The following is a 26,257-nucleotide window of genomic DNA, read 5'->3' as shown; positions in this document are numbered from 1 at the left end:
TCACTGTTCTCACATGCAGATTAAAGATGTTTTTAAAATGACTCCTGATTTGATTGTTACCCCCAAGTTTAAAATAAAACTTGAAAAACTGAAATATTTCTGCTTGTCTATATGATAGAGTGCCTTCTTTGGGCTGAAGATGCAAAGTCATTCTGTGGACTATACAGAGGTCTGAAAACTACCACCCACAGGCCAAACCCAGACTGCCATCTGTTTCTGTATAGCCCAGGAATGAAGAATGGCTTTTACATTTTTAAAGAGCTGCTTAAGAAAAAAAGATACATATATATGCAATAGAAACCATGACCCATAAAGTCTAGAATATTTACTATGTGGCCCTTTACAGAGGAGGCTTGACTACCCCTCCAATACAAGAAATAAAATTTTAAAAGGTGGGGAGAATCCATTTGTAGACGCTTAATGTTTTCACACAGGTTATAGATCTCTAGTGGTGTACATATTATAAAGCAAAGTAACTGAAAGAGCTTGGCCTAGGCCTAAAAGCTGAAATACAGGAATAAAATCTTATCATGAAAAAAATTAAAAAGGAGAAATCAGGAGCACTGGAAACAAGCCCCCAGCATTCTGCAGGTCCGGGTTTATAACCCTGCACTGTGGATGTCCGGGGCTAGATGACTGCTGCTATCAGGAGCTATACTGTGCACTGAAGCAAGGTCAGCAGCACCCCTGACCTCTAGATGCCCGTAGCACACCACACCCAAGTTACGTCCACATAAATGTCGCCAGACACTGCCAAATGTCCCGAGGGGCAAAATTACTCCCCAGCTGAGAATCACTGGTACAGCTTACCGTCCTTTTTTGTTACCACTTCTAATATTAGCATAAGACACTGCACTCCAAATTGGTTTTCTCTGTGCCCATAAGAAAAAAAAAGAACAGCAATAGTAACAGCAAACCAGAGATGCTATCAGTAAAAGTAGTGCACAGTGAACCTGAGAGTTCGGAGTTGAGTAGCTGGGCATGAGAACCAGACCAGACTTACCTAAAACGCTGTGCCTGCTGAGCTAGTGGTCCTGGATACCTTCTGTTTGGAGACTGGTACAGCTGGGAAAGGATGGCCTGATTGGTTTTTTGGCTTGGATTATTAGCAAACTTTACAGTGATTGGCTCTGTGGCACCAGGCGGTTTCTGGCCATTTAGGCCTTTGATAGCTTCTTCAGCCTCAATCCGCTTGTCAAATCGAATGAAACCTACACCCCTTGATATGCCTATTGGTAGATTTGGGTAAAGATTTAGGAAAGAGGTAGCAGAAGGAGAAGGGAAGGAGAGAAGAAAGGATAAATTAATTTTTCCTTAAAAACAAGTTTTCACCTACATACAACATCTGCCACAGAATCACAGGAGGAAGGTTTTACCTTACCTCAGTAGCAATTCAGTCTAGAATCACAATTTAGTATTTTGTAATGAAGTCATCTACACAATCTGAATACCCATTATTACCTGCCTACCAATAAGCCAAGAAAAACAGAAAGCACACAAATATGTCCCTATCTGCTGCCTTCTCTCTTTAATAATGTCAATAGTAACATGCCTGAGTTCTAGTTCTCAAATTATGCTGTTGGCTAAGCAGCTCAGAAATGAAGGGCACAGTAGCTTCCTTTCTTGTAAAGAGAACAACCAGGCATTTGCTAAAAATGTTACAAAGCTGTGCTAAAAATATATCACAGGGGTAGAAAGATATTACAGCCGAATTTTTAATAATAAGATTCTACTTAATATTACATAGGATACTGGCCCTTTAAGAAAGTGCCCAAAGAGGGTTTTCTGGTTCCCTGAAATTTCCCCCAGAGCTTTTAACTATAGAAACAATATTGCATGGTGAAAATGGGATAAAAGAAGACCTACATTTTTAAATAAATAAAATAGAAATAAAGCCTCAAAGCTAGTATTACTCCACTGGAAATGCCATTCTCTGTCGCATGCTCTTCCCCACTCTGACAGAGAAGAATAGGAAAGCAGAGAGACAGCCAAATACCTGTCCAGCTTCTGAAAAATGACAGACAAAAACCCAACCCATTCCATTTAATTAGCTTAAATGGGCTAGCTGAGGTCAAGCCATAGCTGGCCATCCGGAGATAAACAGTTGCAGGAAAATACTTTCTTGGCAAGAAAATTGGTACTCGCCGTACCAGCTTGGGACTAGTAGCCAGAAAAATCTAGAGTAAGAGGTTATGGAGAAAGATAAGGTGAGAAAATGCGCTAGACCACCACGATTTATAGGAACCTTAAAAAGTAGTGAAGTTCTACTTGCTTTACAATTAATACTATGTAGAATTTTATTCTAAGTGGATAGGCATTTCTTCCATATACATTTATGTAAGCCCATACCACTTTTCCTTTCTCATTTAAATTACAGAAGTTGCACATTATTACCACCTGATGGCTGAATAACAAAATTGCAGGGATTTATTTTTCATTTCAGGTAAAGTGAATAATTTCACCTTGAAAGTCTTAAGTATAAAAATAAATTGGTAAATGACAGCAAATATATCCTTTCTTATCTACTAGTGTGAAGAATTAATAACCCCTAGAACTTGAGTATTCCATGAGGCAAGCATTAGGTGAGCAATGCCACAGCCTCTACACAGACTGGAGTCATCTCAACCTGAGGTCCTCAAACTTGAGCATCCACCAGAATAACCCAAAGGGCTTGGTACAATGCCCATCCTCAGAGTTTTATTCATTAGCTGCTGGGTAGAACCCAGAAATCTGCATTTCTAGGCAAGAGGAGAACACTGATGATGCAGGGGTGGGACCACACTGGAGAACTAATGACTAAACCCAGAAGTGACGCAGTAAGTCTACTTGGGAGCCAACGTACTCAGGATGGATTGGCACTTAAGAAGATGGGCTTTCCGTAGCAGAAGTGAAATCTACTCTCAATTCACAAAGTTCTCACTAGGAATGATTAATTAAAAAGCATGAATGATATGAACAAATAAAAGGGCATTTCTGTTGCTTTAAGCCAAGTTACCTGGATTGCTAAACCTCGATTTCCCTGTTACTGATTAGCTGTCTGTGTGATACAGCACAGAGTGAAAGAACAGATGAGGAAGATTATAAAACACAGCCACAGTGAAAAGACCATATTTTTACATTCCCTCTCTTGACTAAATTTTCTTCATAAAGCAAAACGTATTTGCCATTCTCCCAAACATATGAAGGTAGAGCTCTCTCTACCCAAAACTCTAATGGTGATGCCTCCTCTGGAAGCCCAGTTAACAGTGAACAAGAGCATAGCATGGGTTCCTTCTATTCAAACTCACATCAACTCAACTGATCTTCACTTTAAGAATTAAAAACTTGGCCTGATTTTATTCTGTAGTTAATCTAGTGCTTCCTTTCCCCCCAACTAAAGATTAGAATAGAAAATAAATGATACAGAAACTACAAAAACAAAACAAAATCCCCAAAAAACAAATAAACGAGAAAACTCAATAGAACAGATCAATGAAATCAGGAGCTAGTTCTTTGAAAAGATCAACAAAACTGATAAACCTCTAGCCAGACTCATTAAAAGGAAAAAAAGAGAGGCTCAAAACAAAATAAGAAATGAAAGAGGAGAAATAATCAACACCACAGAAATACAAAGGATTCTAAGAGAATGTCCACTGCTTATTTTAAAAAGAAAACAGACATTGTAATACATAATGCATCTCCTCTGGCAGTTTTATGAGAGAGAAAAGGAGAAGGAAAACAGGGAAAGTAAAAGAAAGGAAAGAAAAGGCAGAAACACGAAGAATATTAAAGAGGAAAACCTGTCTATATTTTCCCCAACGCCTTAATGTGACTCTTGAGTATATGACCATAGAGCTAATTCTTCCCTCTCCTTATCATGTTGCTCTATTTTCAATACATTTAAAAAAAAAAAAGCATTGTTTTTATAATAGAAAATTAGTAAATTAGTTATTTTTAAAAGCCATAATCAAATCTATATTGCTTTTCTTAAAAGCTTTGGAAGAAGAGGTCCCTGACAAACATAAGTTTTAATAAACCTATCAGTCTTCTCGTTTCAGTCTGGTCAAAAGATACACGAGGCATAAAATGTTTTAACATTCAAAATGTCAACCTTTTACACACACCCATAAAACCCAGCATGGACCTGGAAACGAGCCTGAACAGCTAGTGTAGACACAGTGTCATCTTCCCTTAGAAAACTGGGTGCATTCTGCTGTATTAAACTATGCTTTTTACAAAAAACAAGACAGCTTATTAGGAGGAGTGTTTTATGGAGAATGGGGTTTTTTTTAACTTAGCAGCTTGGAAATGAGGATTATATCATCTACAAATTTATTACATGCCATAAAACAGGCTTCGAACCTGCCCCTTCAGGGTGGAAATGACTCAAGCTCGCTCACTTCATTCTACAATCTATTTTTATCCATGCAATTTATGAACAATTCCAGCAGAAAATTGCATTTTCTGGTCCACATATACCTTTGATATGTTCTAGAGGCAAGATTGCTGTATGGAAAGGCAGAATATTTTACAATCTGCCATTCAGAAAGTGTCAAAGATTGTCTAGAGCAGCTGCCCACTTACCAGTGACCTGGTCAACAAGAATACGAGAAGTAATGATGCGTCCATATTGTGAAAAAAGCTGCTCCAACTCCTTCTGGGTCATTGTTTTTGGAAGTCCACTGACGTACAAATTCGCATCTCTGATAGAGGCTGAACTTGGGCGAGCATAGGAAACCTGAGGAAGGGAAATGAAATTAAGCATCTATGCACACTGAGTTACCTCCCTTCAGAAACTCAACCACCTTAAGTTAGTTAGCAGTTTTTCCGTACGGAGCACATGACAAACACAGATGTTAAAAACAAGTCCTGCATTACTCATTTTATTTATTCCTGGAGAAATGCTCAACCAATGGGAAATGTCATTCCCCCAGGTAGAGAAAAGAGATCATATTTATCCCTACATCTGCAGGTTTTCAAAACAAACCGCTGGTGTACACAGCACAGTACTCAGGGTAATAAGATGTCCTCAATGGGGCCAACTCCCAAAGCTAAGTATGTAGGCTCAATCGGGTAATTAAGTTTAAGAACTCTAAATTCGACACATTTGTGTGACCTGTTTTTAAGCCTCTCCTATCTCTGCAGGTGGCGGTACAAATTTCTAAAAATTTACCCTATTATCACTAAGTAGGCCTTTTTGATTCATTTCAAAATAGCTTTTTATTATCCCTAAACTTCTGGAAATTTAAGTATATGAATAAGCCATATCCCTAGCTATTCTTTGTCTATTGTCTTCTTGTCCACAAATCTGTAACATTTATTTTCTAAAAGGTCCTAAGTCCCTTTTATTGGTTTTAACTACCATTTTATGTATCCTTTCAAAAAGCTTCCCTCTCTGTAAGATATAATGTTCAAAATTCTACAGGGATGGAGGACAAAATAAGTCTGCCTGTATTTGTTTATAATCAACATTCTTCATGTAAGCTCCATGCACTAAGAAACTGCCTCTCACTCTTATCACCATTATCCTCAGGATCTTGGCATATGCTAGATGCTAGAATATGTCCTGAATAAAACCAATCTAATAACCCAGTGATCCTGTGGGCCCAGAGCAAGCTGGCTAGACCACAGGATTTAAGGGACAGTTCATGCTGTCTTCTAGAGCTTGCCCAAAACATAATTGACAGCTAGCTCTCTGCCTATACCTATCTCTGCCAATTTTCAGACAGCTGAGTATTATGTGCTATTCCCGACCACATTCCTTCTGGTTTAATTCTAAGCTTTCTGGACCACCTAACTACAAGATCACAATATAGCCTCCATCTTTCACATCGTTCATAAAAATGGCCAACAGGTCTAATTTAGATTGATTTGCTCAGGTACCGTAACATGGTAACTTCTGCTTGCCACTTTTATCTATATATAAGTACCTACCGTTAGTCCACTGCTCATTTCAAGAGCAAAATTTTAAAAATTTTTTTCAATTTCAACAAACTTTTGGTATTTGAAATATATTCTCCATGGCTTAAATTATGCCCAAAGTGTTATCACCATTTTCTTTTTGGCTTTTCATAAAAAGAAAAAAGAAAAAAGAAAAAAAAAAGCCAAGTTTATATTACTTAATAAAAAGGTCTTGCTATCTTTCATCCCTGCCCTGCTAGTGTTAACATTTAATACTCTTATCCTTTATTCAACAGATTTGCTCATTAACAAGTGAAAATACACCTGCTGGTCCAAAGGCTATATGTGAAGTTGCATGAGCCCTGTCCTATGCTACCGGCATAAAGTATTTGGAAGAACAGTGGAGCACTGAGAGATAATTTCTCACATGCACTTTTTCTCTATGCCTAAACACTTAATGAAGATTGAGAAACTTAAATGTAAGTGAAATATATGATGGAAAATCCCAAATGATCACCAAAAGAATTCTAGTGGAACCTAATCTTGGGATTGCTATAAACTGAAACAAACAACAACAAAAAAATAAAGCAAATGAATTACAGATGCCCTCAGTGATATGAAAACATGAATATCCCACTTCTTTTCTAAAGCACAATTCTCAATTAACAGGATAAGCTACAAATCCCATCACTTAAACTCTTGCTTTCAGAGACCGGGGAGCTCTGGCAAGGCAGCTGTTAGTCTTCTCGGGATCATGTGACTGAAGTGTTCCCTTTAGGAAGAGACACTTCCTATGGGCAACAGAGTAAGCATCTGTACATTCTCCCTTCCAAGGGCCGAGGAAGCAGGCTGTGGAGGCAGACAGCCACCTCAGGAGCTCAAGCATGGCGTGAGGAAGTAGAATCGTAGTTCTAGGTGACAGCTTTCTCACCAGTGTGCCTGGGCTCAAAACTACATTCAATTCATTAAGGCTCTGTGAACTTGCACACATTTAAGTCGATTAGCATGTACCTCCTTTGCAGGGTTATTAGGAATCTTAGTAATTATTAGGAATCTTAGTAATGTACACAAAATTCTTGCACAGAATCTGAAAACCTAGGTGATTATAAACATTATTTACCTCTACATGCATCTGAGAAAGACACAGATCATTAAAACTGAGAGTAACCTGAGTCCATTACTGTGTTCCAGAATAATTTACTCCTGCAGTGACATTTACGGCTCTGTGCATTTCAGAGGAGTGTGGGCGGAGTGTTTTAAAAGTTATCCTAAAATATATTTAGGAAAACGAGTTTATATTTAGTGCTTATATAAAAGCTTCGAAAACATACTTGGGTCAGTTATGCTATCTGCTTTTTTTTTTTTCTTCAATGTCCGGTCTCAAGTTCACACTCCTGCTTTAATTCCTAGCCTGTATTGATTAGATTTTAGATTCTGTATTTTAGATGCCCTAGCATCTGGGGCCTTGATCCTGGAGAGACTGCCCTTCCAGAGATAGCTACTTCTTGGAGATAGTAAACGACTCTCCTGTGAGTCTGCCTTTGATATATAAACAAAACAATCCCACACTGTATCTCATTTATCAAATTCTCACACACCAAGCCTATATTCCCCATCCTAAATCACCCCAGGGCCAAGTGCCTGACAACTGGGAATCCCATACTTCCAATCTAGAGCCCTCCAAAATTATTCAAACTATCCAATACTAATGAATCATTCCTTCCCACTGGGAACTCCAATAAAGGCTCTGGGCCACACTGCGTCTTCGTCTCTCTGCCTCCTGATCATCCTTGGTGGTTCTCAATGGGGCCCTACATGTCATGTTATGCCCATTTCCTTTTTTTTTTTTTTAAGTTTATTTTTGAGAGAGAAAGGCAAGGAGAGAAAGAGAGAAAGGGAAAGGGAGAGAAGGAGAGAAAGGGACAGAAGGAGAGAGAGGGAGAGAGAAGGAAAGGGGAAGAGAGTGAGGGAAGAGAGAATCCCAAGCAGGCTCTGTGCTACCAGAACAGAGATTGACGCAGTGCTCAATCTTATGAACCATGAGACCATGACAGGAGCCAAAGTCAGATGCTTAACTGACTGAGTCAACCAGGCACCCTCACTCCATTTCTAAAGATCTGTAACTATACTTCCTTCATAACAATAATTTCCATGTCAGCATATCCTACCCCACCTGTTTAAAACAAATCCAGGGTACATCTTGTAACACAGCCACATTAAAAGGGCTCCAAGAACCAATAGTAAACCTCCTCAAAGGAGTATTTTTTTTTTAGTAACTTGCTCACAGAACTGGTTCCTATCACCACAGGCAGGACAGAAATGAACTATACTACATATAAACTCAGGGTAGCGACAAATATTATTTCCACTTCACTTATACTTAGGGACATATGAGACTTTACCATGTGCAAAATATTTTCAAGTAGAGTGTTTTGTTTGTGGTAGGCAGGGCACACATTAGTATTTTATAGCTGGGCAAATAGTATCAACAGGGTAAGTAACGTACCACTGAATTCAAACTCCAAACACAGGATCCTTGTATCCCTGTCCAGTTTTCTTTCTACAATTTACTACAGTGACTTTTGTTCAGAAAGTCTGGAAAAATTAAGTCAATCTTGGTTGTTTCTTACACTAACACACATACACACAGTGAAATTGAGCTAAGACAGCAGAAAACAGGATGCCACTAGAAATCACAGTTATGTCAAAGTTATTTTATTTCACTTTCCATTAATATTTTCTCTAAAGCAACCTCTCACAAGAAAGAATGAGTAGCCACGATTGAGATTCATCGGGGAAACTTCACATGATAATTAGGATTTTTACATTGGTTTTGTTTCTTTCTTAGAATGTAATTAAATGAGCAATGTATCCCCCCTCCCCCTCATGAACTTACAGGAAATAAAAATAGAAGGAAGGGCAACCATCCTTCTCCCAGACCAACATGCCATGTCTTGCCCCTATACTGCTTCTTAGGATTTACAGGCCCTTCTCCTCCTCTACCAACGATGTCACTGTCAATAACATCCTCCCTTCCAAGAAAAGCAAGATACTTCTTCTGTCTCAAAGGATTATAAACAGAATGTACTTAGATCAAAGTAGGAAGAAGACTCCCCCAGTGGGATAAAGACTTGTACTTTGGAGATTTAAATCAGTTTCCAGGCAAAATTTTGTATCTGGTAATTATCAGTGACCTTCTCCACTGATTTTTCTGGATGTGGAGCCTGTACTGGTGCCCTGAATAATGCTCACCTAAGAAACTCTTGGTCTACCTTAAACCTCAAAGCACTGAGTCGATTTTTATGGTTCTTCAAGGTTAATACCCCTTGGAGAAGACCCAAGACATAGTTTTATTTTATTATTGGAAAATTATGTATCAAAATATATTTCAATACGATGAACCTCCAGCATACGCCCCAGCGAGGTTAAAACAGCTTCTTCTTTCACCAATGGCAAACTGTCCTCCAATCCACATCCATTGGATTAATAGAATGGGTTTGGATTTTAAATTTTCACTGCCATTTAAACAGGTGAATATTTAATGCCTGAGGAGCAAGGTTATGACATGTCAAAACTACTAAGTGAAGGATCTAATTTAAGAGGCATCCGGAGAGTCTGCAATTTAAATATTTAAAGATGATACAGAGAGTACAACACTGAACACCAATCTACTCCAAAGATAGCAATTTAAAACTCAGGTTTATTCTGGAATTTCTCACAACCCTACAAGTGATATAATAAACAAAGACAAGGAATACTGAGATTACTTGAGAGGAAGGAAGGAAAGCAGTTAGAAGTACCAGGCAAATAAATGTTCTAGCCAATGGCTTCTCAAATTGTTCTTCACAAATGAGATCACACTGGACAAAATAGAGATAAAAATAGATTTATCAAAGTAAGTAGGTCTTGAAAATGGAATAGTTTGAAACACAACATATTCCTTGTAATTAAAAATTCATTTCTTCATCAGCAACCAAAACTAATTATACATTAAACATTCAAGGACAAGTTAACACATATACTAAGAATGGACCATCAAAACATAAGTTAATCAAAATACACAGAATTTAAAGTAATGAAAATATCTATGGATAAGAATTAGTACTTCATAACATATACATAGTAAAGTTTAAAATCCCACTACATCATTTTCAATAGAAGTCCATCAAAATGCTTTTGTCCAAAAACGCAACTGCTCTCATTTCTCTTGGATTCATCAACAAAGATCAGGGACAGTGGGCATTAATACCAACAGATTAAAGAGATAAGGTCTATAAATGAACAAAGCAATTCCTTCTTTATTAAACTAAGGACATTTGAAAAATCTCCCACTGGCAAGATCACCATTGAACAACTTCTATCACTGGTCAATTACTGACCCAGGACTAGAAACATTAAACCTGAAAATTAGATCCTTGCCACTTCAGACTTTTTTGAGAAGCTCCATTCATTCTCTTCAGCGGGGAGGGGTGGACAAGGTCATGGTTGTGCCTATTTAAACTTAGAATTAATTGCTGTTCATATCAAAAAGTGGAGTCTCGATGGGAACTCTGAAAAACGACACTATTACTAAATAAAAGCTCTGGCTCTAGAAGGCAGTAGCAAAGGTCCTGTGACAGCATTAAGGCTTTACAGACAGGTGGTTATACTGGACCCTCCAAAGAGCTGAGAAGTACATCAGATGCAATCTCCAACCACAATTCAGGCCAGAGACCTCAAAATTCATCCAAAAGAAGGAACTGTCCTTTTATCTGCTTTTAAATGCAAAACCCCACCAGGAACAAGTCTCAATCACACATAAAGGCATATACATCTCACAATCTAAGATTAAGTTTTTTAAGGGCCAGCATGTTTCATGAAGGGCTGCAAATGAATAAACCTGAGAGAACAAAGCATACAGAAATAAGTCCATAAGAAATTAAAGATTAGCTGTAGAAAAGGTGTTGGAGCTAAAAGCAATAATCACCCCTAGCAGGAAGGCTTAAAAAGGGTATTATAGATTAGGGGAGTTACCTTTAATAGGTATTCCAAGACACAGAATTTAGAAAACTCCATCAGTGGAAAATACTTATGAAACCTCTGCTTTAAGTCTCATAAAGATTGTTTTAATTCAAGCAACATCAGGAACACATTTGATTGTGTTATTCTCTGCTTCAAATCCCTCAGGGGCTCCCTAATGCTTTAAGATTAATTTCAAATTTCTAAGTCCTTTATGCTCAGGGCACTGACTCCCTTTTCTATATAAACACACACAACCTTCAGTAGTTTTCCAAACCTTCCTCTCTCTTACTTCCCACTGTTAGTATAACCTGCACCTCCCACTCAACTAAATGTGAGTCATTTCAGACTCTACAAGGGCATCACGAGTGCCTAACATCCACTCTCATCCACCTTCAATAGTCTGAGTTAGTGTCTTTACCAGTACCCACACTGTATCACACGCCTGGTTTCTCATCCACATTGAGGGAACCAAGATAAAGTAGTCTCTTATCCTGTCTTGCAACTGTCTCACATCCTTGAAATAAGAAACTGTGTCTTTACCGTACTTTGCACACGCTGGTACATGCCACACATTTACCATAATGAAGAGGATTTATAATCACATGCTAAGTGGAGAAACTTCATTTTGGAAATCTTACCTAAGAAGTTAAGAGGGGCCATAATACACTTCATAATAAAGCAAAAGTCATATGTGATGGTCCTCTGTTCATAGACTAGACTGTAGATGCCATTAAACATGTCAAGAATGAAGTGTCATTTCACAAACTGGGCATTCAAATCCCCTGAGGCAATAAAATCTTTGACAGAATAACATGGTGCTGAGGGGGGGGGGGTCTTAATTTTGGAACAAAAAGGAAACAGAGACCATTTAGCCTGATTTCTTTGTATTTAGAAAAGAGGGAGCCTGAGGCTCACAAAAATGAAGTGATCTGTCCAAAGATGCAGAGCCGAAGAGGGGAGTGTAGGAGTCATGGGTCTTAACTCTTCATCAAGGGATTTTCGAATACGCCACTGTCTGAGACACAGTCTGAAATCATACACGTTTCTAGCAAAATGGCAATTATTGGGAGGATGATCAGACATTTATAAGGAGAAAGATACATGCAAGAAGGTAAGAACTTAGCTCTGCTAAATTGTTTCTTCAATACACATAAGAAAATCCAAAATACATCAAAATGGGACTTTCCCGTAAGACACTTAACTATATTTCTTCTACTAGTAATGCCTCAAAACATTTTAGGAGATGGCTGACAAAAAGCTAAAGGGAGAGGGGAGGACAGTTGAAGAGAAGAAAAAAAATCAAACTAAGAATCTTGAAACTATTGCTTTATACCCAGTAAACTAAAATGTACCTAGAATAGCCAGAATAGTTTAGGTATTAAACAAGCTTTTTTAAAAAAAGTTATGTATCATTTAACAGAATGGGAAAATAGCAACTTGGTGTATTATACTAGAGAGACTACCCAGCTTCACATCATTTCCAAGTTTTAATGCAATATTAAATAAAATTCAAAGCAGTTGATTCTTGTACCCAGATTAAAAATGGACCAAAGAATAAGTAATGTCATAAGAGTAAGTGATTATATATGTCATTATTAAAAACAATAGAAAAGTGTGCTGGTTATAAGATTTGTAATCATAAACTGGATACTTGACAAATTAAATTTCCTTTTACACATATCTTAAACTCAGCACCTGAAAAACTACACTGAGCAGTCTCTTAAATGCTACCCAAATCTGTTTCATCTAACATTTATCAATTAAATGAGGGTCCAAACAGACTATCCTGACAGACATCTTTATATTTTATTGAAGTATAGTTTTATTAAAGTATCGAATTATCTACTAAACCATCAAAGTTAGTAGATCACATCTGCTCTTTTATTGTTGCTTCTGCATGGCTACAGAACCCCGCTGGATCAAAAAGGACTACTGCGCTGGTAAACGGTAAATATGGTAAAGCACTCCTGAAATGCAACTTAAACCAACAACGTCCTTCAAATTCCTGAAGATCTCTGCATGTAAGGAAGCTAGCAAAAAATAAAAAAATAGAGTAGTAAATGTGGCATCCAAAGTGGGTGGAGGATTAAATTAGATGTACAACTGCACTGGTGTGGATCAATCACCCCAAGGTCTAAGCAGGAATCTGTCAATCAAAATGTTCCATATTGCATTCCTAATTCCATACCTTTACTTAGCCCCTTAAAATTTTACAAAGTGATTACACTATAAAGTGGCTTGGGAAAAATAAAAAAGACAGGAGTTTCAGCTATAACCACCAGAGTTCATTCACAGCCTCTCTGCACTGGAAGTTTTCGGTAGTGGTTAGGAAAAGTGGACTCCCTTATTTTTAACATTCAGAAATGAGACATGAGCCTATATCTGTTTGTGCATGTATCTTTAGAAGTATTAAGTAGGGGCACCTGGCTGGCTCAGTCGGTAGAGCATGGGACCCTTGATCTCAGGGTCATGAAGTTCAAGGCCCACACTGGGCATGGGGTTTGCTTAAAATAAAAAGAAGAAAAAGAATTAAGTAATATAAATAGGCTAGAACAGAGGCAAACATGAATTAGTTTAGTACTAAGTCAAAAAACTTATAAAGGCAAAAAAGAATATTATCACTAGTGAAGTTCTGGCTGCAACAGAGCATACTGTGAACTAGTGGCCAGAAACTAATGCTTGTTCTGGAGCCCTCCAAAGTTACGAAGCAGTGAAAACACCAGGCATGGACTCACACAGAGCCGAGTTCAGGCCTTGGCTCTATTGCCTTACCAGTTATATAACTAAGGAATAATTTCCTTAGATCCTCTGAAGCCTCTATTTCTTCATTTACAATCTGATGTAAATGATAGTCTTTACTTCACAGGGACCTTTCCAGGATTAAACAGAAAAATAAAACTATTAGCACAAAGCTGGAGAACGGTAATAATGTTTAAATCATACCATAATGATTTCATATATATAGAAAATCATAGCAACATAGATAATGATAGCCCCAAACAGCTATTAAGGGCTTACCAAGTGCCAGGCACTGTTCTTGGTATATTACGTACATTAATTCAATTGGTCCTAATGTCCAGGTATGAAATGGGTGTTATCACTAGCGTCCCTAATTTATGTAAGGAAAAACTCAAATACCACTATCATCTCTGAAATCAGGTAAGAGGACAGGAGGGAGTCATTTGACACAAGAAGATGTATGTCCTTTAACAGAAAAACAGTTCAAAGGTTAAATAAGGCTTCTTCAAAATCCATGGCAGTTATTTTCAAAATTACCCCTAATTATTATAATACAAAACTTCCAAGTATTTTGTAAGACAATGGCAGGTCCAAGCCCTCATTAAACCCTGAGGAAAAGGCTGTTTGTCATATAGAAGGTCCACATCCAGCAGCTTTAAATGAGCTAATAGAAAAGACCAACTTAATTTTAATATAATTTCCCCAATCAATGTACTGCATATTAAATACTCCCACTTCCTTATTCTCTCTCATAAAGATCTATTAGAGCCTAAAGTGAGATGCAAGAGAGAATCATCTCCATTTTGGGGAGAAATAATAAATGAGCTTTGGGGAATACTGTCTATTTCAGATTAGTGTTGCAAGCATGTACCTGAAAGTGAGATGGGTTACAAGACATCACTGACTCAATGGGATTTCACAGCAGGGAAAAAAGTACTAAGAAGGCTATGCCAGCAGAGTACTGTGAACGTTTTTCCACTTTGGACACGATCACGAAACATACTAGGAGGACATTAGAGGGACTTAAAGAAAAAGGGAAATGCCCATGCTCTATATTCACATGTGTGTAGGGCCTCTTCAGCGCTGCTGGAGCAGCGGACCACCTCAAAGCCACCTCTCAGGCTAACAGCACTGAAAATCACTTACAAGGCTTTTATGTTATCAGGCTATAAGTTCTTAGAGGGTTGAAACGTATTCTTATATGTATGCCTACTTACACCCCCACCCACAAGTGGGTGCTCTGATTCCTACTGACTGAAAATACTCCATGGACTCCTGCAGAGGCTATTTCTGAAGTATCTTTGAGGCAAGCTGATTAGAAGGTGTGATGCTTATCCAAACAATCTGGCTTTTTTTGTGCTTCATTGGAAACAACAGAAGTTAAACTGGCTTACAAAAAAATAGATGTACTCATTCAGTTCTTAGAAAAGCTTTCTTCAGTAGTGGCTTCTTAAGGGTTCTTTGAAGTTTCTGAAATTTGATCAGATGCAATCTCCAACAAAAGCCACACTATCAAGTTCCATGTTAAAAATGTTACCTCCAAAGCTAAACTTAAAATGTAATTCAGGTAGTATTTGACCATCTAGTAGATCTAAGGCACTGCCAGCAGATCAGAATGCTGAGTTAGGAAAAGTTAAACCTAAAGAAGGTCACCACAGTACCTGGTAGCAGTAAACTGAAGCTGTTTAACAATAAAAGCCAACTACAGTGCTTGGTAATGTGTAGAAAAAGAAGGTTCTCAACAAGCCAATTTTGGTGGGTTACACATACTTCATCTAAAGGAAAAAAAAAAAAAAAACCATGACCACACAATTTCCTATCTCTGAGCATACAGAGCACATCTCCACAATCTCTTATAAGCAATATAAAGAAACTTCTTCACTCAGAAATTTTAAATAAAAGCTTATATATTTTGTGAAATGCTCTAAAGACAAAGATCCCTGCCCTTTGAGAGCAGACCACAAAAAAGGTAATGTGCAGTGAAAAACAGATGTCTTTAAAAAAATTTTTAATGTCTATTTTTCAGAGAGAGCCAGAGCATGAGCCTAGGAGGGGCAGAGACAGGGAGACCAGAATCTGAAGCAGGGACCAGGCTCTGAGCTGGTAGCACAGAGCCCGACACAGGGCTCAAACTCATAACCTGCAAGATCATGACCTGAGTCAAAGTCAGATGCGTAACTGAGTCACCCAGGCACCCCGAAAAAAGAACACTTTTATGGCCAAATTAAAAGCTGGTAAGTAAGGACGGTGGTATAGGGCAGTACAGGCAGAGAATGAACCAAGGCAGGAGATACGAATCTGACATGCACATTCAAGGATGAGCAGCCTGGCTGAGCCAGGATAAAATCCTGTAGAGCAAAGACAACGCTGTAATAGGAAGCTGGGGCAGATTCTGGAGCCCTTAAATGTCATACTAAGGCTTTTTATAACCAGGGGAGTGACAGTCTACAAAAATGTATATGTGCGGGTCAAATACATATACAATGTGGAGATAATTTTCTCATATGCTAGGTGAACAGAATAGTCAAAATCAGCATGGCAATTTAAAAAGCTATTTTAAATACCATCTACAGTAAGTTTCCTTTTGTTCTGTTGGTTCAGATATCCAAGTCTTCTTTGACCTACTTATGTATACAGTAATGAAAATATAATGATCCTATTTCTGTGTGTACACTGAATACTCCACAGAGAAATTTCATCTTGGTACCATTTTTAAATATCTTAAATGAGTCTCATAGGTTTCCATGGATCTTTGCAGAACAAGGCAGATATGTGTCTGTGAACAAATGAATTAATCTGCCCAAAATTCATCCCCATAACCCCTTTGATGAATTAGGTCTTCCCTAAAAAAGAATAAATGTAAACTATGGGGCTAGGTTTAATCAAATTTTCCTAACGATCACTTTCGTAGAAGGTTAATAGTTGACTGAATAAATACACTTTATAGTTTCCAGATGGAAGTTTCTTTTAAAACGTACATGTCATATTAAGGCCTCTGTGCCTTTGGGTGAGACATTCCTTCACATGTAATACAGGTCTTCTTCCTGTGTGATAAACCCTATTTTGTAAAACTCCATCACCTCTGAAACCACTGCAGAGGCTCTGGACAGCCAGTGACATAACCATTTCCACTGCTTTCTGCATTCACTTATCATACATCAAAAAAACGGTCATATAAAGTTAGTGCTGTCTCTTCCTACCACACAATGACATCAAGGACAAGACTCTATCTTGTCATGTTGTAGCACAGCTCCAACATTTAGCAAAGCAGACCTGTATGTGCTAGACATTCAAAAGGCTTATAGAATTAAGTACTTATAGGTATTCCCTAACTAAGACTGTATAACCATGACTGTACAATCCTTAAAAAACAATTTGGGGGCGCCTGGGTGGCTCAGTCGGTTAAGCATCCGGCTTCGGCTCAGGTCAGATCTCACGATTCGTGGGTTCGAGCCCCGCGTCAGGCTCTGTGCTGACAGCTAGCTCAGAGCCTGGAGCCTGTTTCTGATTCTGTGTCTCCCTCTCTCTCTGACCCTCCCCTGCTCCAGCTGTCTCTGTCTCTCAAAAATAAAATAAAAAGCAATAAAAAAAACCAATTTGTACAATCCTTAAAAAAAAAACTTAAAAATGAAACATTTTTTAAGTATTAAATTTGATAGCTTTGCCCTTGTGGGAGGAAGGAGGAAAAAACACACGTTATGATGGACATTAAAAACTTATTTAGTAATTTTTTCATATTTATTTATTTTGAAAGAGAAAAAAACAAAGGCAGGGAGGGACAGAGAGAGAGAGGGAGAGAGAGAATCCCAAGCAGGCTCCACATTGTCAGTGCAGAGCCCAACTCAGGGCTCAGTCTTGCAAACCATGAGATTATGACCTGAGCCCAGGTTAACTGAGCCACCAGGTGCCCCAATTAACTTTTAAAGCATACGTCTTTCCATACAAACTTGGAAACTTACCACTGGACTTGCTAGGATTTCATATAATGTAAAAGGCCCTAATGGGATAGGACTCTTTAAAGATGGAAAGGAATCACTCTTACTAAACCTTTAATGTACTTAAAAAATTATTCCTCAAACATCCAAGGAATAATTTCTAATAGTCTTCCTTCAAATACCTGTTGTAAATGTAAAAACAGTCTGCAACCCATACCTATATTACAACCAAAGGAAAACAGCTAATATTTAATGTTTTCAGGTCTGATTTAACCCAGTTGTCAGGAATCGTGTGTGTGTGTGTGTGTGTGTGTATGTATGTATGTACACACATATATGCACAAAAAGTTAGGAAACAACCTCACTTTCCTTCAAGGAGAGCCTGTCTTTAGTGAGCCTTAATGAGTATAAACTGTACACCATTAAAAAAAAAAAGGCAGTAACAAACATTTTGGGTTGCCTATTTTTCTCTCAAATAGACTAGAAGGAAACTGTGTGTGAGACACATGTATAACATATAAGAAAAGGAAAAAGGGATACTAGGAATGTTATTATAAACCCTCCCCAGGGCCAAAGAAAGTCTTACCTATGTATTTTTTGTGGACCCGACATAGTTAAATTCCTTACTTTAAAAGGTATAACCCCTGAAATATTACTGAATGTTTTATAACTTTAAACCTACCAAGATATTTTTCTCTCAACATGATTAGACATTAGAGAATAATCACAGGGAAAGCTTTTTTAAATGAACTGATTTGCAGGACTAATAGTCTCATTCAAAGACAATCCCTCATTCTCCAAATATCTATTAGACACCTGAGCTGTATATCCCCCCAAACAGCTTTAACAAAAAGTAATTACTATATTCCTAAAGGCTTTTGTATGCCAGTTGCGAAGGCTTTACAAGAAAGAGGGTTTTTAAGGAACACACCAACAACCTTTACTGTACACAATGAGCAGAACGTATCACTGCCACTCATGGATTCCTCCGGAAATTTAAAGAGGAGCAGGAGGAGGGGATAACCACCTTTACCTCTGTTGCAAGACAAAGCGTTCTTCTGCTTCAGATGTGCAGAAGCACCTCACTTTACCTTGAGAATCCAGTCCTGCGGTATTTAATCACACTGAAGGGAGCACCTAACAGTCTGGCACAGTGCCCTTTCCCTGGGTCTTGCTGATTGATAGCATCAATAACATTCACTGGCTGTATAATTAAACCACCGAATAGTACCCCCTTTGCCACTTAGTAGATCAATGTTCTTTAATACTCAAAGAACAAAGTACAAAGGTGAGAGGAGTGTTCTTAGCCCTCACCTTCACAGTTCATTTGACTTTGTGCACCAGAGTGGTTTGCAGACAATGCATATTTCACAATTCCCCCAAGACACTGGTTAATGAAGGAGAACACTATGGAAAATGCTGAAAGCTGGTGACAATAACTTATTAACCGATTTTTGCAAATCTGAGAACAGAGACATTCTAAGCCTTTTGGTGACAGTATGCACCACTTTCACATAGCTTTGGGACAAAATACAGTTTATAGGTCAAGGGTTTCTAAATTAAGTGGCATACAGTAAATAGGTTTTTTATTCTTTAAATATTTATAACATGCTATGTTGGCAAGTTCTTTTGAGAGTAAAGCGAATTCATTTATTCAAACTAGAAAAGTTCAAACATCCAGATACTGGGGAGAGGGGGAGAGGGGTGTGGGTGGGAGCTTATAAATAGGAGATAAATTTTTATTGCATTCTAAAAGCAACTTCCATAGTCTAAGGATTCACAACCATTCTGAACCATATAATTGAACTCCCAATCTCTATACTAATATGAAATACCCATTTTAAATGAAGGGCCCCAGAAGAACGATACTGCAAATTCCCTGCTCTCAGAGTCAATATTAAACGACATTTATGTACTTGTAATGCTAAAAGTATCTAATGACACTGAAATGCTCTGAAAAGGAGTACGGGGAGGGGGGGTTGTGTGTGTGTGTGTGTGTGTGTGTGTGTGTGTGTGTGTGTGAGAGAGAGAGAGAGAGAGAGAGAGAGAACGAGCGAGCAAGTGAGAGAGAAAGTATTATCTAGGTAAGTCCAGCATTAAAAAGTACATCTGGTAACCACAAGCATTCCAAATAGTTTATGACAGAACATACAAACGAAAATTTCATTAACATGTAGGTTCATTTTGAAACAAGCACCACAGATCTATCCAAGTACAAATCGTTAAGGTCTACCAAACAATGGTTCTCAGGTCAGAATCCCCTGTAGTAGCTGGTTAAAATCCATTTTTCGTTCTCACTCTGCAGATAATCAGATTCAGTATGTTTTGGGGTCCAGAAATATGCATTTTATCAACTACCCCACCTTAGTGATGCTGATGAATCATCAGCTTTAATGCTTTGGCAGTCCCTTATGTAGACGGCCATTAAATAGGTAATCCTCCAACTCTGGGGACGTGTTCAGGATTCCTAGAAAGCTCATAAAAATTAGGTATCAAGCTCTCCTCCTGGTCACCTGCCAGTGATGGTTTCCAAATGAGTAAGAAATTCACAGGTAGCTTGAAAATAAAGTACATATGAATAAAATCACCAATAAATACAAAAATGTAAAGGTAAAACAAAGCCCTAAAAACTCATCCAAAGGTTATTTCCAAATAGCAGCCTGGCTGGCTGGGACTCAGCTGGATGAGGGAGCTCCTCAGCCCGGCCAGTCTATGCACAAGACTGCTGGGCTTAATTCTATGAAGTCAGAGCCACTCAAGGACACCAGGATCTTTCCAAGAACATGAACACGGTTGTTTGTGTGAAGCAAGCAGGAACAGATGAATTTCTAAATAGTCATTTAACAAAATTGGTAGAAACAAGGGCTTTTCCTGAATGATCAATTTCCAAGACCAAGCAGGTGCTGCCTGCTGCCTTCCCCGCTGCTCACCTGAGGGTCAGTGAGGGTCACTTCAAGACTCATTAGCAACCTCAGAACCCATGCAGGAAGGATTATACTTCCTAATTCCTGTGGGAGGAGGTAATCTTATACTAATGACCAGAAAACAGAGCACATTACCATGATTTATCGTTTGGTTTTTTTTTTTTTACTATCCACTTCTCAATAACACAAGGTAACTACAGTAGTTTTACATACCCCACAAAATCAAACCAACAAGCTAAAACAGTGGGACTACTTATTTCGGAGTAAAAGTAGCTTTTTCACTCCTCCCCAATTAGATTTCTAAAATACCACTTTAATATAGAAAAGACTGGGGGAAAAAACTCTCAATATTCTTAATCTTCTCTTTCTGAAAGTAACAGCACAAGTACTTTCTACCTCTAGATGTTAAGTGAAAATGGTTGACAATGATGGTGTAGTGTAGTGCCATCTCTGCCATTTTCAAATGAGAAAGCTAAGCCAGGAGAGTAAGAGTGGAACATAAATCCAGGACTTGTGGCTCTAAGTCTTGATGCAGCACTCAAGAAGTTCTCATTCGCGGTGGGGACATCCAACCCGCAGACCGCTTACATGGTTTTCAAACTCCAGCCTTCTCCTGCTGAACTGCAAGTAGTATGTCAAGAAACTTCCCAAAGTAAAACCCCCACAAGTCTGGTATCATACTTGGGGCTTAGAACTGATGCTAAGAACAATAGGAAAATCAGGCAGAGATGGGAGTAAAAGAAAAATGGACCACACACGTGCTCTTGTAAAGTGTCCACACAAGTTTAAAGAATGGCAAATACACCTTCTGTAACTTAAATTAGCACCTAAGACTCACAAGAACTTCCCAGAAAACGATTCTTGAATGGGTTATCTCTTACACAATAATGTTCCAGAGAGTTACTGTAATAATTCTTTTACTGTCCAGTTACCATCCAAATACTTAAACCTTCGCGAACTTGCCCATCTTCTACAAAGGACCTCCAGATACTAGTTTTACTCTCAAACTGGGCATCTGAACGTCTCCAGCACTCAGCCTGACAAACAGCAGTTTTCCCACCACTAGAAACAGCTCCACTTTCTCAAAACTAACAGATATCTGACCCAGAAAGTCTCAAGACAGTAAAGGATCCAAATTAAGGTTCCCAAGAGAATATCCCATTTGTAGTGGTATCTATAACCTGATTCTAAGTAAAATATCTAAATGTCAACAATGTGAGATGAAAAGAAAACAAGAAACCCACCAGCATCAGCCAACATGTTAGCTTGTGGTACTGTTAGCTACATTGTGTTTCAACAAGTCCCTTAACCTGAGCTGCATCTTGTTGGTCAGGGGAGTATTTACCTACAGGAATATTGCTTTTGCCTAAGTCCAAACAAGTACAAAGATAAAAGTCCTATGCAACTACAACTACTACCAAAAGTAGATAGAGCAAGGAATTGAAGGACCTTTTTTAAGAAGTTAGCATACCTGTCTTAACCTCTGGAGCTAGCTTGGTAGAAGACACAGAGGCCACCCAACTACCTAGTACTACTACTCCCAAGTCACAAATAAAAGGCAACAAGCCCCACCCTACTCTTAAAGAGCAGTAGAAAAGATAAAGTGTTAACAGTGTCTTGAAGAAATGCCTTTGCTGATGTACATTTATGAAACAAGCAGAAAAAGTAGAAGGTTGAATAATAAAATGATCTATAAACTCCCTCCTAAGAAAGATGGGTTCAGTCAACGGCTGAGCTGCTCCCACCATCCCCTCTGTGGTTCACAGGCAGGTAAGGGCAGGAAGCAAGCTGAGACCGTGCTACCAGAACCCTCCTCCTCACCCATCCCTCTGTGCAGGCTCAGCCTTTACTCTAGCAACTGTCAAAAAATATCTACAGAAAAGCAGTTCAGATAATGCCAAGTTATTGCCCTCTGGGAGTTTCCCACTGTTTCATTCCCACTTTGGAGGGGGCTTGAAATGAGCAGGAGTAACACAAAGAGGCCTGAGTTGGGACAATGAAGTTCTGGACTAGCCTAGGCCACCTACCCACACTCTCTAAGCTACCCGAAATAAGTAACAACCTATGGTGCTTTTTTGTATTAAAAAAATTTTTTATAGCTCATAACAGAGTATTCTGCAAACACATGACAGGCATTATACAAATAACACTGCATTAAAAAATCTTACTCATTTCAAATAAGGGCTGTGTAAACTCGACTCAATACAGATACAAGAATTTGATTTAACTGTACTGAAGAGTTTCTGATGATCAGATATAGCAATATACTATTAAAACTTGGCACATGGCTCTAGAAATTTCCAGACCATGGGTTAAAAATAAAGTGATAATACATTCAGTCTTAATTTTTAAAAGGGCAAAGAAATCATTTACTCAGCTCCCATTTTTGCTTCCACTCCTGGTATGTACTTTTTCCTTATTTTTTTTTCTTTTTTTTTTTTTTTTTTGGTCCCTCCACAAACAGAAGTCTGATCAGCCAAATAACAATTTAGGTTAACATCTCCAAAGCTGTCAGTTCATTTGAGGCCTGTCATTCAGACTAGTACTCTCAAATTTCCCAAATCTAGTCAAGGTAAAAGGCAAATGATGATCTACATGCAGCAACGTTGAAATAAGGGACACTTTGGGGTGCCTACGCGGCTCAGTCGGTTAAGCATCTGACTTCGGCTCAGGTCATGATCTTGCAGCCCGTGAGTTTGAGCCCCACGTCAGGCCCTGTGATCGCTCAGAGCCTGGAACATGCATCGGATTCTGTCTGTCTCCCTCTCTGCCCCTCCCCAGCTGGTGTTCAGTCTCTCAAGAAATAAAGGAAAAACAAAAAGGGAGGGATACCTTGTAGGAGATGCTTTTACAAGTTTGTGAAGCCCACCCTTCTCCTACAAACATCTATACTTTGTACCTACAAAGAAAACAAAATCAGCCAAAAGAATACCAGCAGACCCGGAGATGCTCAGAGATGTGGAGTTTGACTAAACAGACCTTCCCTTCCTAACAAATATTTAAGTCCAATCCATTGCTGCTCTGCTCGACACACTTTGGTGGTTCTCCCTCACCTACAATATAAAACCACGGCATGGCACCCCTGCCTTTAATAATCCCCAAATGCTCTCCGCTCCTTTAGGCATGACTCTCCCTGCTTACTGCTCTAGCTCATTCTAAGTGGTTCCCCTAACTTCTGCTTTCAAACTTCCCAACAAAAGCATGAACTCTCAGCATTACTGCTATTTTGAAACCTGCTTGTCTCAAACACCTCAAAATGACGCTGTAGGTATTTTAGGAAAGTACCCACCAAGTGCCAAGCCTAACTTCACTTACATTTCCATTTCCGTGCCCTCTCCATCTCTAAAGCCCAGAGCTGATTTATGTAGCATTTCCTAGTCAGTATTAAACTTTATAAAGGAACAGTTTACAATGATAATCAATCCCCTCCCCAAAAATTCTGTACCAAAAAGAGGGTTGGATGAGTTGGAGAATTGTTTCCCAGCACAAATTTTAGTGTGGCAGCTAAAGTTTCACCAACCACAAAGAGAAACCATTAACATGTCTCTTCAGGATGGGGTGCTGCATTTCACCACTAACTAAATCATTCCAGGATAACCAGGAGTTCATTAAAAAGCTATTAGGTAGCTACACCTTTTTGTAATATGTAATTTGGTAGACTATGGAAAGTTTAAGAAAAAAAGGCAGATAATAAACATTCTCAATGATAAATTAATTTATTTTACAGATAAAATGGAAACTTAAATGATTACTGTCCAAGATCACATGGCCATGTTATCAATGTCCAGGGAGACTAAGTTTTCAGAAGTGTAGTTCTATACTCCTCCTATGTTAAGGATATAGTTCATGTTAAACATACGAAGTCTGTGACCATGACATTTCTGGAAAAAGGACAGACTAGTTAGGAAAAGACACAAATGTAACAAATAATGTAAAGCAACACAATGGCTTAGATAAAGGTTTATTAGTTTTACTTACTTGTTCTCTAAGAAACTGAACTATTTATTAGTATTTGTAAATTTCAATTTTTATAAGTTTTTCTATATGCACTAAATGGTAGTGCACCAAGAGGCCTCTGGTCCCAGTCCCCATGGGCACCCTTTGTTCTGTGGACCATTTGTGGACCCAGCATACAATTTTTGACACTGTCATGAGGAGATTCCCATTCCCCACGGTTCAGTTGTGCATATACTACCTTTTCACTACCTTCCCTAAGATCAGAAGTTAAAAACATCTTATCTTCTTCACACTTTATTTACATCTCCACATCAGGGACAACATGGGCAGGCTTTATCATAGCTGCCTCCCTGCAGCTCAGGGATGGTGTGGCATCACCAGTAAGGTAAGCTGTCGAAATACAGATCCAACCAGGGAAAAAAGTGACCCTTAGGAGAAGAGAATAACCACTTTGAAACTTTAACCTATGAATGTTATTTTTAATAAATATCTTTCTAACATAAGGTGAACATATTAAGTTTTTCTAATTTCTAAGCCACACTTTTTAAGGAGTGAAGATGCTATGAACCCCTTTTTACTCTGAATGTTCAACTATCATTCAGCATGCTCAGGAGAATTATCCACAAGGGATTATCAAGATAAAAGATGAAAACACACTGAACTTAGCATGCAAAAATACCAGTATTTAGAGAACCTACCTATTCAGAAAAGGTACATTTTGGTGGTTTCTAAGTGCTAGGCCTTAGACTTGCTGTCACAAATTAACTAAAACATTAAAAAGCAGATTCCTGGGATGCCTGGGTGGCTCAGTCAGTTGAGCGTCCGACTTCAGCTCAGGTCATGATCTCACAGTTTGTGGGTTCGAGCCACGCGTCGGGCTCCGTGCTGACAGCTAGCTCAGAGCCTGAAGCCTGCTTCAGATTCTGTACCTCCCTCTCTCTCTCTGACCCTCCCCTGCTCACGCTGTCTCTGTCTCTCAAAAATAAATAAAAAACATTAAGAAAAAAAAAAAAAAGCAGATTCCTACATCTCACCCCTGGACACTGCTCCTGTAGTTTGAAGTGAGCCCCATAATCTGTATTTCCAACTCGTTTTTCCTTGTGATTCTGATGCAACCAAGTTTAGGAACAACTGCTTTAGGATTTTGCAGTGCCTGAGGGACACTGCTTCACTCATTGCAAAAATACTGAATATTTGTCATTTATTCAACACACCATCCATCTATTGCACAAAACCCTACTGGGCTAATGCTATTAGGAAGCCCCAGGAGAAACTGCTAAATAAACCACCTTTCATGGCACTTGATTCACAGTTTCAATATTCCAATTACTAGGAATTCTACCAATGCATACTAAATACTAGGTGTCTTGGAACACTTGAGGGCACACAAACATTTGTACACTTGTCTATGATGTATGTATTGATTAGTCTACTGCAGCCTTCTAAAGAGAAAGTGTTCTGCCACATTAAAAGACTTGTCTTTGCTAAACTTTATGAGCACTAAGGTCTCAACTGTTTTTATTGGAGGCAAGCCCAGGTAGGCAGTGGCTGAAGGAAGGACTTCAGATGGGCTCCAACAGATGGGAGAGGCTGCTGTTCCACTAAACAAGTGGGAAAGGGTACGCGGGGAAGCCAGACCTAAGGGGCATACGTGCTGAGCCTGAAACGATGATCACAGGCCAGAGAAGAGCCAGTCTGACTACTGCAGAAAGCAGTCATAAACCAGTGTCAACTCCAAAGTCAAATCAAATGATAGGGTAAAAGATTCGGGAGATACAAGAGAAGTTTGAGAAGTAACATGAGGAAAGCGCTGTTTTTTTT

The 26,257-nt window shown here is 38.7% G+C and overlaps 1 protein-coding gene across 7 annotated transcripts in view; it reads right to left on the bottom strand.

Moving 5' to 3' along the window:
• The window catches only part of ELAVL2 (ELAV like RNA binding protein 2), a 66,233-nt gene that overhangs the window by 8,696 nt on the left and 31,280 nt on the right, over positions 1 to 26,257 (bottom strand). For 6 of the 7 annotated variants that reach the window (XM_029920107.1, XM_029920108.1, XM_029920111.1 and 3 more), the window contains exons 4-5: positions 4,564 to 4,717; positions 1,004 to 1,229 (exon numbers count right to left, since the gene is read on the bottom strand). In XM_029920107.1, the coding sequence (XP_029775967.1) occupies positions 1,004 to 1,229; positions 4,564 to 4,717 (380 nt within the window). The remainder of the gene's footprint in view (positions 1 to 1,003; positions 1,230 to 4,563; positions 4,718 to 26,257) is intronic. The other variant, XM_029920113.1, reaches the window with a different exon arrangement.

The sequence above is a fragment of the Suricata suricatta genome, chromosome 13 (assembly GCF_006229205.1).
Source record: "Suricata suricatta isolate VVHF042 chromosome 13, meerkat_22Aug2017_6uvM2_HiC, whole genome shotgun sequence".
NCBI classification, from domain to species: Eukaryota; Metazoa; Chordata; class Mammalia; order Carnivora; family Herpestidae; genus Suricata; species Suricata suricatta.
Note: the sequence above shows the minus strand (reverse complement) of the source record. Positions and strands in the feature narration are given on the sequence as shown.